At 41.9% G+C, this 16,009-nt stretch overlaps 1 protein-coding gene across 27 annotated transcripts in view; it reads right to left on the bottom strand.

Annotated features, from left to right (window-relative positions):
• kif21a (kinesin family member 21A) overlaps window positions 1-16,009 on the bottom strand; it is an 83,753-nt gene that overhangs the window by 46,722 nt on the left and 21,022 nt on the right. For all 27 annotated transcript variants that reach the window (XR_012400535.1, XR_012400536.1, XR_012400533.1 and 24 more), the window contains exons 2-8: window positions 11,948-12,170; window positions 10,045-10,227; window positions 9,132-9,281; window positions 8,437-8,571; window positions 7,763-7,942; window positions 3,840-3,955; window positions 384-579 (exon numbers count right to left, since the gene is read on the bottom strand). Coding sequence is in view for 21 of the 27 variants with exons in the window: in XM_009298203.5 (XP_009296478.1) it covers window positions 384-579; window positions 3,840-3,955; window positions 7,763-7,942; window positions 8,437-8,571; window positions 9,132-9,281; window positions 10,045-10,227; window positions 11,948-12,170 (1,183 nt within the window). In the remaining 6 variants the exon portion in view is untranslated. The remainder of the gene's footprint in view (window positions 1-383; window positions 580-3,839; window positions 3,956-7,762; window positions 7,943-8,436; window positions 8,572-9,131; window positions 9,282-10,044; window positions 10,228-11,947; window positions 12,171-16,009) is intronic.

The raw sequence follows: 16,009 nt of genomic DNA, 5'->3' as shown, positions 1-16,009 counted from the left end.
TTTACTCTCCCTTCACTTGTTCCAGCCCTGTTTGAGTTTCTTTATTCTGTTGAAAACTAAAGAAGTATTTTGACCAAAGCTGGAACCCTGTAAACACTGACTGCCATAGTGTTTGTTTATGGATGTACTAAACCACGCCCCTTCTCAAGTGAGGAGGAGGAGTCTGTTAGGAGGAGTCTGTTTCTTTCTCAATGAAACACCTACTTTACTACATCCAATCAGCTCGCAGTAAGACAAACAAGCCACACCCACTGTTTTCTCATTTAATATTCCTTTTCTCTACGAACTGCTTCTCTATGAAAATAAAAACAGTCACAGCTGCTGGTTCATGCGTACTCTGACTGCGATTATTAGCAGGTCTTCAGTGGATAACTTGAGCTCACCGTCCTGTACTCCATCAGCTCCATCTGCAGTCTGGCGATCTCCGTCCGCAGTGCGCTGATCTGCTGGCTGGCCCGGTCCTGGTTCACCATCACCTTGTTCTTGATGTTGCGCGCTCTGTTAGCGTACTTCAGTGTGTTCAGCGTCTCCATGAAGTCCTGATCGGACGGGCTGATGCAGGCGATCATCACGGTCCGACTGAGACAACAGAGAACATGCTGATTGCCTTTTAGATTGTGTTTAAATCATCCTAGAAAAACCACTGCTGAACACTCGCCAACAGTTCAACTCAGAATTATTCGCCCCCCTTTTTTTCCTTTTTGTAAATATTTCCCAAATGATGTTTAACAGATTCAGGAAATTTTCACAGTATGTCTGATAATATTTTTTCTTCTGGAGAAAGTCTTATTTGTTTTATTTCGGCTAGAATGGAAGCAGTTTAGAATTTTTTTAACACCATTTTATAGACTATATTATTATTAGCCCCTTTAAGCTATATATCATTATACCAAACCATCATTACACAATAACTTGCCTAATTACCCTAACCTGCCTAGTTAACCTAATTACCCTAAGTCTTTAAATGTCACTTTAAGCCAGGGGTTTTCAAAGTGTGAGGCGGGCCGCCCCTGGGGGGCGCCAGAGCATGTCAGGGGAGGCGCGGGAAAAAATATTATATAATAAAAATATAATTAAGTTTAATTGTTATATGTATTTTTTATAATTTTTAAACGTTTTAATTAAACAAAGCTTAAAAAAAAAAAAACGTCAAAAATAAGAAAACCTTTTTTACCCAGAATGCCATAGCTGTGAATTCGCTTCTGTTTGGCAAGCCCGCCAATACAAGTACATGCCTGCTAATACAATGGATCGGTTTCTGAGACCCCCCCGATTCAAAGCCTTCAAGTTCAGGGCTTAAACCCAAAAGACGACGATATGATGATCAGTATTTGAGTTTAGGATTTACGTGGACAGGACCAGCTGATAAACCACGACCTTTATGTGTGGTTTGTCAAGATATTTTGGCTAATGACAGCATGAGACCCGCTAAACTTCGGCGACACCTTGAAACCAAGCATGATGAGGTAGCAGGAAAACCTCCAGAATTTTGTGTGTGTGTGTGTGTGTGTGCGCGCGCGTGTTTGGGAGGAGGGGGGGCGGCAATGGATAAGTTGTGTCAAAAGGGAGGCCCACTGTCTTAGACTTTGAAAAACCCTGCTTTAATCTGTATAGAAGTGTCTTGAAGAATATCTAGTCAAATAGTACGTACTGTCATCATGGCCAAAATAAAATAAATCAGTTATTAGAGATGAGTTATTAACACTATTATGATTAGAAATGTGTTGAAAAAAGTCTTCTCAGTTACACAGAAATTAGAGCAAAAAATAAGCAGGGGGGGGGGGGGGGGAGATAATTCTGACTTCAACTGTATTGACTGGGAGATGACCAGCTAAAACCAGCTTGACCAGCCTAGCCAGGCTGGGAGCCCAACCAAAACCAGCTATGCCTGATCAAGCTGGTATTGGCTGGTCATTTTTCAGCCTAACCAGCTAAAACCAAGATGGAAAGCAGCTTGGAAATGGCCAAAACCCCTCTAAAACCATGTTGGTCAACCAGCTAAAACCAGCCACCCAGCCTAAGCCAAGTACAAATGACATTGTTTATACAGAGATTATATATATATATATATATATATATATATATATATATATATATATATATATATATATATATATATATATATATATATATATATATATAAACCCACTTCAACAAACCCTACATACACTGCCTAAAGAAAGATATTAAAAAAGTAATAAGAAAGAAGAAGAAAATAAAAATAAATACATAAATAAGCAGTGACAACAGTAATAGGTGATATGATCAGGGATAATGCTGTGCTATCGTAGAACGGTAGGTTAACATACAAGAAGCTTGAGGTTCTGGACAGAGAAAGACGAGAGGATTACAGAAAAAAGATTCCAGTTACATACAAGACAGTCACATTATTCCCCAGGAAGTACACTTATAGCTGAGAAATGTGATAGTAAGGGTTGCCAAACATATGAGAATTTGCTAGCACCTCTAATTGAATATTGAATTTTTTCCAAGAGTAAATATAACATCAGATCTTGAAGCCAGTGTGATGCTTTAGGTAGATTTAAAGATTTCCAGTGCAATAAAATTCGCCAGTAAAGATGCAAAGGCTATAATGTTTTGTTGACTTTGAGTCAGACTCAGTTCGTCAGGTGGAATGCCAAACGAAGCAAATCCTGCACATGGCTTATGCCGAGTTCAGACTGCATGATTTTCAAGGTAGTCGTGTCACAGATGTTTTCACACTGCATGACTATCTGGGCTTGCGTTTCGTCGCTGCTTTGTTAACACTGCAAGATGTATCAGTGACAGGGACTTTCACATTGCATGACTTTACTATAGGAAGAATCGCCAACAACTTCGTCCAAACTACGTCTCACAGCCAAAAACGTATATCTTTTGTTATCAACTACATAATGAAAAAGAAGCCTTTAATGGGGTAGAACATGTACATGTTTGCTCACCTGGGTTTAAAGGAAATTAACCATTTCTCCTCAACGTTAATAATAAACTAATTTCTTTCTGGATGAAACGTCAAACAGACACGGTTGCTCCTGAGTCCTGTCAAACCTCCACTAGTTTTTTCTCCATTTCGTGGGTCCAAATAAACCGAAAAAGAGCGCTTTTAACTTCTCCCCCAGCCTCCCGCTGGCCTGCAGCAGGTATACACACACACACACACACACACACAAGTGAATGCTGCTCTCTCATTGGCTGTAGGCGATCGCTGATGTTATTTTCAGTCAAGACTCAATTCACACGGCATGATTTGAATCGCCGACAGCTCCAGAAATTCAGCATGCCAAATATCTCACAGGCATCTGCGACTCATCGGCGATTCTCTCAGATCGCGTCTTTGATCGTTCATACTGTGTGATTGTCACTCGCATGCACGAGCAGCGATTTGCCTGTGATTTCAGGCATTTGTCGGCGATTTCTCAAAACCTGTCGGCGAGCCAAAACCGGGGCTAAAATCACGCAGTCTGAACTAGGCATTAGCTGTACTTCACACACTTTAGACAATGTATTGAATATGGTTGACCAGTAAGGAGTACGCTTGGGGCACGACCAAAACATGTGGGACACGTCTGCTCTGCCTGTGTGACATCTTATAAAGGTCTTGTAAAAAGCAGAGTTAAAAGAGGCTCTCCGGGATCTACTTACGGATAACACAAGAAGTGCTCGCCTAAGCTGGTTTAAGCTGTTTTTTCAGCAGGGATACAACAGAACACAACAGTCATGCATGCATCACATCGAACAATGATGCAGTTGTGAAAAACAAGCTCAAGCTGTGTGTGATTGGGAAGAAAATGGCGGTAATGAAAGCAATGAGAGAATCCAGCAGGTATTGAGACACAGACCTGTTTCCGCCCAGTGAGTCCTGCAGGAGGCGGGTGAGTTTGGAGTCTCGGTAAGGCACATGCGTCGAGCGCTTGCTTCTGTCCCCTAGAGCACTGATCACGTTCCCCAACGCCAACTACAGCACACACAAACACTTATATTCACCGCACAGTAAGACAAGAAGAATCTTTATTTATCCCAAAGAACATTTTTCCATAGCACAGAAGCCCTAAAGTGACGAGTGCAAAACAAATGATGAAGACTGACATATGGTGCGTGCTCGACATAATCGGTGATTTTCCTGCGTGAGATATGTTTTCATCATGAGCTGTGTATCTATTCAAAGATGTGAATTCAATTCATGCACACAACTGGAATATTGCATACAAGATTTGCCAATAAAAGTAGCATCTCCATCCGATGAGCAAGAGAGAACAGAATGGTCCCTTCCTGATTAACTGGAGCAAATATCAGACAGAGAAATGTTGGTAAGTGTGTTTGGAGAAGCCCCTGTGGTGTTTTTTCATGTCTAATAAATGAGTTGCGCCTCAGAAGATGAAGATGAAATGCAATGAATGCAACGCGGTGGCTTTTGGAGGCGTGAGACGCTCTTTGGGAGCGCAGATGCTCAAGACAGTTCTGGAGAGAATAATAATAATACACTGTGCACTGTGATGACGGACTGACGGCTGAGGGGTTTTAGATATTAGCAAAACAACATTTCAGATCTTTTACAATGTGCTGGTGTTGGAGAAAAGGAATCTATTTGTATTACTTTTGTGTTTTATTTATTAGAAAAATGTTTAGACTAACAACAGATTAATCAGTCTTTTCTATTGTATTATAGCACATCTTGACCAGACACGCTTCCTCTTTTTTACTGTGCTGCATACTTTTAGAGCCTACTCACACTATGCCATTCGTACCGTGCCCGTTTCCCGGATCGTTTGAGAAGTGTGAGTGCGCTGAATCGGGCTCAAGCACGGTTCACTTGGCCGGCCCTGGCCCGGTTGGAAGAGGTGGGCCTGAGCGTGGTTCACTTTGGCTTTGGCGCAGTACGCTTGTAGTGTGAGTGCAAGACGCGGCAAAGCCCGAAACTGAAAGTGAGACGTGACTTTTAAGGGACTGTTTCATATGGATTTATTAATCATTCTTACTGTTCAGTGAACGCAAACTGCTGTAGTTTATTAAAGACGCAAACCCCTCACTGCACAACAGCTGCGCGCCTTCAGAACACCTCCTCATTCCTGCAGCACGAGAGCTTTATGACTGGTTATGAGCGCCAAAAGTGGCGGATCTGTTCGGCGAAATATCTGACTGCGTGTCACCGCATCTCTAAGATCTGTTTGGCGAAATATTTGACGGCATATCAAACGACTAAAACGATATAACTAGAGAAATCTCCACTGTGCTGCTGAGTGAGAGCGCTTACTGAACAGCACAGCAGTGATGACGTAAGCGTACCGAGACCCGATTGTGGTGTAAGTCGTTGGAGATGGGTGGGGGGACAAGCATGCTTTGGCCCGGTTCAAGGCAACTGTACCTAGTGTGAGTACGGCCTTAGAAAAACTGCTGGCCAGAGGAAAAAGCAGAATAAGAATACTGTGGCGAGGGGGCGTGGCCGAGAGCCGTGGGAACGGAGTGAGGCCACCGCGTAAGTGAATACACCTGCGGTGCGCAACTGCTTCGATCCCACGGAAGGAGCTCTGGACGATGAAAGGAGGAACGATGGCAGAGGAAGCCGAGAGAGGACCGGGCCCGGACATATTTTATTTTTGCTTTCAGTTTGACGGCAGTCTCTGTGAGGAGCTGCTGTCCGTTTGTTCTGGTTTAGACGGCAGTCTCCGTGAGGAGCTGCCGTCCCTGTTATTAATAAATAATTTAAACCTGCGTCGATTCTCCACCTCCTTCTTCCCGGCGGCCCAAGGGCCGTGAACTTCATTACAAATACATTTAACGTTTGTTCCAGATTCTGTCTGGACATGTCACAAGGAGCATGATCTTTGTAGAAGTTGTGAAATATATTGAAGATGCACGTAATTGTTCAGTTCTGGTATGCAGAAAAGCGTTGCAGAAAGAGGAAGTATGTCTGGGGGTACAAGAGCCTGCAGAATGACTGATCAGTGACGTTACATCAAACTCCACCTGTTAATATCAGTTGTGTATATATGCTGGAGTCAGGAAATGTATGTTAGTTGCGAACCTCTTGAATGTAATTGAATGTAATGCTCTGTCATCGAATTATTCATTTGTATCTAATAGATTACTAATATTTTTGTCATTGAAGAAAACCCTCTCCAGACCTTTTCTTATTGAACACCAACGTGGAATTGGCTAGATATTCCAACAGTGGAAATGCTGCAACATTGAACTGCATCTGTTCAAAATAAATCACTTTTTTGATGCACACAATGGAATTTATTCGGTAAATGCGTTTCCATTGTAGTTTTTGCATTAGTTTTCTTATCAGGTAAAACGTTTAATAATAATAATAATAATAATAATAATAATAATAATAATAATAATAATACATATTATTTGTAAATGGTGACTTTCTAGACACCCAAGATAGCCTTACAACAAGCACCAACAGCCACACTAGAACAAATTAAAACAATAATAAAACCTTGCCAAACAAGCATTTTAAATGCAGGTACAAACCAATGACTGTAAAAAATATGGACGACGCGACAGCCCTTTTTCCCATTGAACGCCTTGAGGGCAAAACGCCTGCTTGAAGGGCACAAACTATCGCAAAAGACTGCTGAAATTTGAGCCTTGACATGCGCAGAAGGACTGTCTGATGGAGCCAGAGGAGGAGCCGCGAAAATGAGCGGAGTCGAGCTTCCAACCAAACGCTTTATGTAAAATCAACCAAGCCCCCCCGAACTTCTCAGCATGCGTTTGCTGTCTTATCAACACAAATGGATGTAATAACGTTAACAAATATGAGGGTTTTATATATTCAATCGCGCCAGCTCCGAGCCGCAGCGCATAACCTACTCGCGGCGTCGCGGGCTGATTTCGGCTCGCATGCGGGAGCGCCGGCTCGCTCGGCCGCCGCATCTGGCTCGATTGACTCGGGCAGGAATCGGGTAGTGAGTCCAGGCATCCAGAGTAGGTCCAGCAGAGGTAGTCAGTCTGAGCTCTAAGGGGTAAGTCTCCAGCAGGCGAGAATCTAGCCGGAACTGTGTTTTGCTATCTGGGTGGCTAGGCGTGTATCAGCAAACTAATAAAGCCCGAAAAAAGCCCTGACCTTAGCGAATAAACAGTGTTCCACCAGGATCATGTATGTCAGAAACTGTAGTTTACTGCTGAACTCATTTTGTCATGGTAAAATAACACAGAAATCGAATAATAACACTTCAGTCTCCTGCTGAAGCTCAGGCGGTCTGCTTTGAGTAACTGTCAATCACAGCTGTCAATCACGATAACACGCCCAGCATTAAATTACTGCTAAAAACAAACTGTTTACAAAAATGAAGATCTGCACCTATTTCAGCACAATAACCAGTGCCTTAATCGACCTGAACCATCTTTCGGGACATTTTATTGCAAGTGTAATTAATTTTTTTATTTGGGCTCAAGTCTCCTTCATTAACACGGAGGAGGCGGGCTTTATGACTTGTACTGCAGCCAGCCCCCAGGGGGCGATCTAACGGCCGAGACCTTCACTCAAACGCAGGCTTGCGGCACACTTGGTACAAACGCATCGTGAATATAAAATAACATGATGAAAAAAAAAACATGCTAAAATTTGTTAAAAGAAAGGCTGCTTAAAAAGATGGGTCTGTAGACGAGATTAAAAAGTGTGAGGTTTACCCAAATACGCTTTAATGCAGATCTTGGCATTTTCATCAAGCCTTTGTTATGCAATAATCCAAAATGAGCGTAAAATAGGTGGATGGAAACACAGCTAGTGAGTAACACTCGTGGTTCTGACCAGTCCGCAGTTGATGGAGATTCCCTCTTTGGCTCGCTCCCCTGTGGCTCCGGTTCTCTTCAGCCTCTCTGATCCGGCCAGATCCACGAAGTGAAACTTCGCCGTCAGCGTTTCGAACTCCTCCATCTCAGACGAGCTGCCGGCCAGGCGATTGTCCGTCTCGTTGTCCTGCTCTGGAGGCTGAGAAAAACACGAAGGACACTTTAGGAGATACTAGAAACTGCAGGAGATGAATGATTGATTTACCCATGCGTGTTGTTATTTAGTTTAAATGTGTACGTGAATCTAAATAACTTTCTCCTTCACCAAACATCCCTTCTCCAATTGTTCTTCACTCATGTGAGGACGGGACCAACCTGTCAATCATCTGAGATACACCAATTGCAAATCACAACCTTCCAATCAAGCCCCGCCCTACAGCAGTTTCACACACTATATTTCACGAATATGTAAAAATTACTATCATAACTTCCATTTAATGTTGACCTAGCCGAGAACAAATGTCTAGAATACACACAGACATGAACAAAATCTGTTTAATAAGAGTATAAAAAACAACATAACCCACGATGCCGTGCAGAAAATTCCACCAATCTCCAAAACAGACCATTAGCTCCGCCCCCTCCGCTGGAGCACTGAAGGTTAACGAGGCTGATTATGTCAGCTGAACTCACGCTGTCAGCGGGTGCGCAGACGCGGATCTGGCAGATGTGGATGGTGAAGATGGCGTGAGAACGCGAGCTCTGGACGTTCATCTGTGTGCTGGCGGTGGTGCGGGAGAGAGCGCCGAGCTTTAAACACTGCATCATCTGAAAAACACACACACACACACACACACACACACACATACACATGCACTTAAGTACAGTGAACAGGCTTCTGATAGTCTCAACTTTTCTTTTGGTCAATAACTGCTGAAGCTTTTATCACAGAGCACCGTATTATCAGGATACTGAGCTAAGCTAAAAAAATAGGGTCACTTTAACAGGTGTAACATCGGTTCTGAAGGTCCATGACCTTCAGCATGCACTGGAGCGGTTTGCTCACGAGTGTGACGCGGTTGGGATGAGAACCAGCACCTCCAAGTCCGAGGCCATGGTGCTCCACAGGAAAAAGGTGGTTTGCCATCTCCAGGTTGGAGGAAAGTCCTCACCCCAAGTATCTTGGGGTTTTGTTTGCGGATCGGTGCAGCGGTGCAGTCGGTGTACTGGTCTGTTGTGGTGAAGAAGGAGCTGAGTTGAAAGGCTCCACGGAGCTGGAGGAAGTGTCTGGGGAGCGGGAAGTCTGGAGTTCTCTCCTAAGTCTGCTGCCCCCGCGACCCGGCCCGGGATAAGCGGATGAAATTGAATGAATGATTATCGGTTCTCACCTCGGCCTCAGAGGAGACGTTTCTCGTCGTCACTCCGACCGTGTAGATTCCTCCGCTGGCGTCCTCGTGGATTTTAATGTGTGATTTCTGCTTTCTGGACTCCATGTCGCGCGTGGTGTCAAACAGGTCCAGCACCTCCTCATTATACAGCTGCAGACACACAGATACAGTCTTTGTTTAGTCTTGTCATCTGCTACTACACTATGAGAGGTTATAGACACAGATTTATTCAATTCTCTAACGATTCATACACTAAATACAAATCTTTTTTAATTAAAGGGGGCCTGTTATGCAGAAATCACTTTGATAAGGGGTTTAAACACAGTTGTGTGTCTGCAGTGTGTGAGTATAAGCAGCTTCTAATGGTAAACATGTGTTAATTGTATTGTTTATAATCAGACTTGATGAAAGCAGTCTGCAGAAACACCTTGATTGACATTCTCCATTTGTATGATGTCATCAGAGGGGGAAAGCCCCGCCCACTAGTGACTATATCTCCCTCATTAGCATAGGACATTAGTCTTGTTTTTGAATCTGCCACTATGCTGACACACAGACATCTGTAGCTCCGCCCTCTTCTGAAAAAGAGCACAATCTCATTTGCATTTAAAGCGACAGTCACCAAAACGCCACAATTAGGATCAAAGAGTAAAAGGGTCAGTTTCAGAGAGTTATCATTATTACCTGTGTGGTATTTGGAGCTGCAATTTTTACACACACACTCTAGAGACATCAGGGACGTATTTTACATCTTGTTGAAAAGCTCACTTTATATCAGATCAATCAGGCAGTGAAGATCACTGATTTTTAAAGGAAGCAGACCTTAAACGCAGTGGTTTTATAATGGCATACGGTTCACAGTCCTTCTGCATATACTCTTCTTTAGGGATCTACAGATGATCTGTGCTTTTACCTCCAGGAACTGAGCGCTGATCTTGAACTCGGGTACGGGTCGGCTCTGCTCCGCCGCCTGCTGTCGTCTCTGCTCAATGCCTTTGAATAGGTGTGTGACGGCGCGCGGGATGATGCCCAAATCCTCATCCGGGATCGCCACGTCAAAGCCTGTGCCCATGGTGTACGTCTTCCCTGAGCCCGTCTGAAACACATTTATATACACACAGCCTTACGGGATACAGCTGAAGTCAGAATTATTCACCCTACTGTATACTTTTCCTCGGTTTCTGTTTGACAGAGAGAAGATTTCTTCAACACATTTCTAATCATGATAGTTTTAATAACTCATCTATAATAACTGATTTATTTTATCTGAAAGCACATAATATTAGACGTGATATTCTTCAAGACACTAGTGTTCAGCTTAAAGTGACATTTAAAGGCTTCACTAGGGTAATTAGGGTAAAGTTAGGGTAATTAGGCAAGTCATTGTATAACAGTGGTTTGTTCTGGAGACAATCCAAAACTAATATTGCTTAAGGGGGCGAATAATATTGACCTTAAAATGGTTTAAAAAAAATGTAAAACTGCTTTTACTGTAGCTGAAATAAGACAAATAAGACTTTTTCCAGAAGAAAAAATATTATAGGAAATACTGTGAGAAATTCATCGCTCTGTTAAACATAATTTGGGAAATATTTGAAAATGTTAACTGCATATGACCCAATTTTATAGTATCATCTACAATAGGGCTGCACGATACTGGAAAAATATGCAATATTATCGATGAGTATTGCAATATCAGTATTTCTTGCCATATAACATTTCTCTTGAAGAGTGCTAATGGTATTAGCTATCTATTAGCTTTATAACCTAGCTAATTTCTGCTGTTTTGTACTTCTGAAATTGAAAACAAAACGATTAGCCCTCCGAAATTTTAGTTCTTTCTCAAATATTTCCGAGTGCTGTTTAATTGAGATTTTCCTTTAACATATTTTAAACATAATAGTTCTAATAACTAATTTCTAATAGCTACTCTAATAACAATCCTCCGGTATATGGACTACAAATTCCAGTCATGCACTTCACTCACACAGCTGGCCTAGATCTGCCATGATTGCAAGCAGACACAGCTGAAGCTGTTCAGGACTAATTACATAGACTATGTATACACCTGTCAAACACACACACACACACACACATTGCTGAGTCTTGTTATACTGTTTCTGTGAACATTCCGGCACGTTTTACTTGCCTAGCCTCCGCGTTTGACCAATCCTGTGTTTTGTTTGTTTATTTACATTGTCTGCTGCCTACCTTTTGGCCATCTGCCTGTTTTTTGACCACAAATGTGAATTGCTCATATACATCTGTGTGCCCCTGTGTTGACTGTTGCTCACATGTCATTATATTTCATAATCTTAGGTCAGTGTTTCATCTGCTGCCGTGTTTTCAGTGCGTGTCTGGCAGACGAGCGGGAATGTTGATAAATCGGGATTAACCCACACATCAGAGCTGCTGTTCGGAGGAAATCAGCCATGAAATGCAGGTCAGATGCTGCACTGGTCACAGATCCGAGAGACGACATGAAACACACATGCAGAAATAAACCAGGCCCAATCCAAACCTGCAACCTGCCATCAGAAATCCCTGGATATATCAATACCCCTCACATTTAGGACAATACATAAACAGCAGATATATATATATATTCACACACATACACATAAATAAATAAAAAAAAAAAAAATATATATATATATATATATATATATATATATATATATATATATATATATATATATATATATATATATATATATATATATATATATACATACATACATACATACATACACACAGTGCTCAGCATAAATAATCTCTTTTAAATGTCTCCTTTAAAGTACAAATCCCACACAAACCTGTCCGTATGCAAATATGGTGGCGTTGTATCCCTCAAAACAGCCCTCGATCAGCTTCTCGGTGCAGTTGGAGTAGATGTTGTCCTGCGTGGAGTCCATATCGAACACATAATCATACGTGAAGGCTTTATCTTTTCCCAGAACCACCTGCGGTTCGTCGGGCATCACAAACGTGCAGATGTGGCATCCCTCGATCTTCTCCTTCGCCAGCTGAGGACGAATCCTGAAACACAGAGATGAGAGAATATGATTAAACATGAAGGTATGATGAATTCACAACCAGAGGCTCCTGATGTGTTGAAAATAGGTATGAGCCGGTAAAAGATTCTGACTGTATGATTACCTTGGATTAAATATATAGATTTAGGTTGTGGCGTCAGATGACCAACATTGAATGCCTAGCGAGCATCTAAAGTATGGGTGTAATCAGGGCCAGATTAACCAGTGGGCATTATGGGCACAGGCCCAGGAGCCCGTCCGCACTTAGATTTTGCCTACTCTTCATCACGAGGAAGACAAGTAGGAATCATTAATAAGTGTGTCTATCATGGAGGAGTCAGATACCTAGAACTGGATTGGAGAGGTGTTATCCAAATCATGTGCATTATAAGTTTGTAGAAGTTATACATTAAAATACCCTTAAACATATATTTTAGTACTGCTTCAGTGAACTTGAAGAGTACATTAAAATCCATTAATTTCCCCCTAGTTGTATTAGTATTTATATTTTTCAAAGTGTGCTTTAAATACGTTAAAAATAAGTTCAATCTTTGTAGACTAGAAACATATGTACGTGTATGTGTATATGGGCAATACATTAGAGATTCATTTTATTTAACAAATAGTATATTAATCTTTTTCATTCAACTATAGGGGTGCGGCTAGGTAACGTAGGGAGCCTACAAGACGTTGTGCCCAGGGGCCTCTGAATTATTAATCCGGGCCTGGGTATAATGGATTACGGTTGATCCGTGATTCATACAGATCACAACCCACAGTTCGGAACACACATGACCTGCAGATTAATACGTATTTTACTTGTAGATTAATCTTAAATTTGTAACGATTGCAGAGAGATCGCCTCTCACGTCATTCAAATCACATGTATGAAAGCGTTTAGGCTTTCCTGTAAAATATAATGATGACGGAAGAAGTTATTGGGTTACTATGCTGCGTTCACACCAGACGCAGCACGCGCGTCAAGCGCGAGTGATTTACATGTTATGTCAATGCAAACGCGCGAATAGACATCCTGCGGCGCGAAACGCGCGAATGGCGCGGCACGAATGACGAGAATTGCGAGGTGCGCATGGCGCGAATGGCGTGGCGCGAATTGAGCATTTTGCGTTTTGCTTAATGCACGTCAAACGCGAATCACTCGCGTTCGAAAACCTGGGGCCTCATGTATCAACGCTGCGTACGCACAAAAACTTTGCGTACGCCAGATTTCGCGCTCAGAATCGCTCACGTTTGGATTTACTAAAAATGAACTGAACGTGGGAATGTGCGCAGCTTCACGGCAGCTTTCTGGCAGGCGTACGCACATTTTTTGTGCGTGTGTGTTTTATTTCCATTGGCGACTCCTAGAGGCAGTTGTGTTAAATTCCTCTCTACAAAGTGTCTGAGCCTTGCAATGGCAGCTGTATGAGACGGGTTCATCTAGCAGGTATTTAAGGTTTCCATACCATACAGTTGAGCAGCTAAACATTAAAGCACAATTTGCAGCGGCCGCCTGTTTTCCCAATGTAATCTGAGCGATCTAATGCACGCACATTGCTATAAAGACACTTTCTGAAGATGAATTTGCATGCGTGAATCAGAAACATTTCCATTCAATAAATGTGCAAATAAAATATGATGCACAAACTTATTAATGATTCCTACTTGTCTTTCTCGTGATAAATAGTGGGCAAAATCTGATATGTAGCGGGGAAAAAAATAAGAAAGAGTTCATCAGACGCTGGATTCGAGCCGAGTTCATGCTCGAACGTGTCAATTCATGATCACATGCGTTTTACGAGGTGCGCCACTGAGACTGTTAAGGGTATTGCAACCTTTTACACATATAAATCACACTATTTCTTTTTTTTTAATGCACTCAGTGCGATGTTCAGACCCAACTGTGTTAACCGCATCAGCTAAACTCTCTATTTTTTCCTTTTGTTGTTAATTCCGGAGAACTTGCAAATAAAACCGCTTTTCTCCGGTCTACCTCCGAAAGCAGCACCTCCAATTCACATTATGTTCAAAGTTTCTCTTTTTGCTTGCTTTTGCCATTGCTTTTTCGTTGGGTTTTGCCATTAGCATAGTCATTAGCATATTCATGCGGGGGAGGAGGCAGGGAGGGGTTTTGTGCTCGTGCATGTTGCGCTCAGTTTCACGTTCATTCGGATGTACAAAAGAATATGCGTGAGATTCGGCGTACGCAGTGTTTCATACATCTGAATTTTTTTCTGCGTACGCACATTTACAGCTTTGTGCGTACGCAATGTTTTAGTAAGATTTCCACGCAAGTCTTCGTACATGAGGCCCCTGAACTTCAGCGGACATTCGCGCCGCGTTAACCAATCAGGAGCTTGCTCTTGTGAGGGCGTGATTGTGACGTATCGCCTGTTGTCGGTGTCCCAGGGGAAATCCCCCAGCAGACACCGACAAGAAGTTCATCAAACTGGGCTGGGCTCAGTCAGAAGCACCGCTGAAAACCTCCATCAGCCAGGTTCAGTTTCTGGAGGAGTCTATGAGCTTAAAGAGCTGGATGCACCTCTGAAAGGATGTAGTGGACTCAGACACAGCTCTAAACGTATCAACGCTGTTTATCATCCTTCATAAAGCACATAAACACTGTTATTTTCTTCATAAAATCCATGTTAGCCCTTTCGCTATGAAGCTAGAGTCACGGGGCAGACAGAAGCCCCGCCCATCACGCGAATCCGCGTCTGTTCTGAAGTGAATTTGACACGTAAATGAAGCAGGGTTTGACGCGCGAAAGAAGCGAGTAAACTCAAATGTTCACGCGGCTATTTACTCGCGAATAGCGCGATTTATCCGCGTGTTCCGCGTCTGGTGTGAACACAGCATAATTAGGTTATCAAAGGTGTTTTCTGTGCACTTGTCACTACTTCTGCATTAATGCATTCAGTGTAAGCTGCATGATTATTCATTAAAAGATTGGGATCTCAACACCCACGCAACATCTATTATAAATGATGGTGATTTGCATGTGTTTATCAATCCTTCCAATCGCTGCATTCAAATCTGTGCTAAAATAATGCAAAAATCAAGAAAGAGATTTGGTCTTTAGTCTTTTGAGTTGGTTATGAAGATACAGTCAAATAACACAGAAGTACTAGGAGAACAGCTTATAGTTTAGATCAAACCACTAATGCTTATAGTAAAGATTAAAATCACCATCATATGCACTTAACAACACTCAAAAATGAAAGTTGTAGGCAGCAATTACATTATTTAACCAGTAGGTGGCGACAACCAGCCATCAAAAATACACCACTAAACAATTCTTCAACAATGATCATCTAGCAATGAAACATGAAGTCCTATGAGAGAATAACTGAGTCATTTATTGAAGATTAGACTAAAAATAAATATAGGTTGTGCAAATTATAATGTTACATTTCTACATTTAGCGTCATCAGCAACAGCAGAAACAGGGAATTTTTCACAGCACTAAATATTTAGCAATTTATTTAAATTCAGCTGATTATTTCTTCATGTTATGAAACCAAAAGTGTCTTGCAGTATTGTTTATGTAATAATATTATATTTGTCTCCTCTTTTTGGCTGATCCGAAAAATGGTCCAATGTGTGACGATAAAAACCATAACGTGATCAGAGCTGTGAGGTTTATGATCCGTTACACTACTAGTCTAAAGACAATGTTAATTTGACGTCTAATAACAATGTCAGATGACATATTTGGTTGATTTTAGGTTGTGTTGGAAAGTGACCAAAATCCAATGTCAAGCCAACATCTTAAACTAACGTCATATCGACGACAAATACTGACATTTATTCATCAGATGTGGCAATCAAAATCCAACGTCT

This window comes from Danio rerio, chromosome 25 (assembly GCF_049306965.1).
Source record: "Danio rerio strain Tuebingen ecotype United States chromosome 25, GRCz12tu, whole genome shotgun sequence".
NCBI lineage: Eukaryota > Metazoa > Chordata > Actinopteri > Cypriniformes > Danionidae > Danio > Danio rerio.
This window is presented reverse-complemented; position numbering and strand designations above follow the sequence as displayed.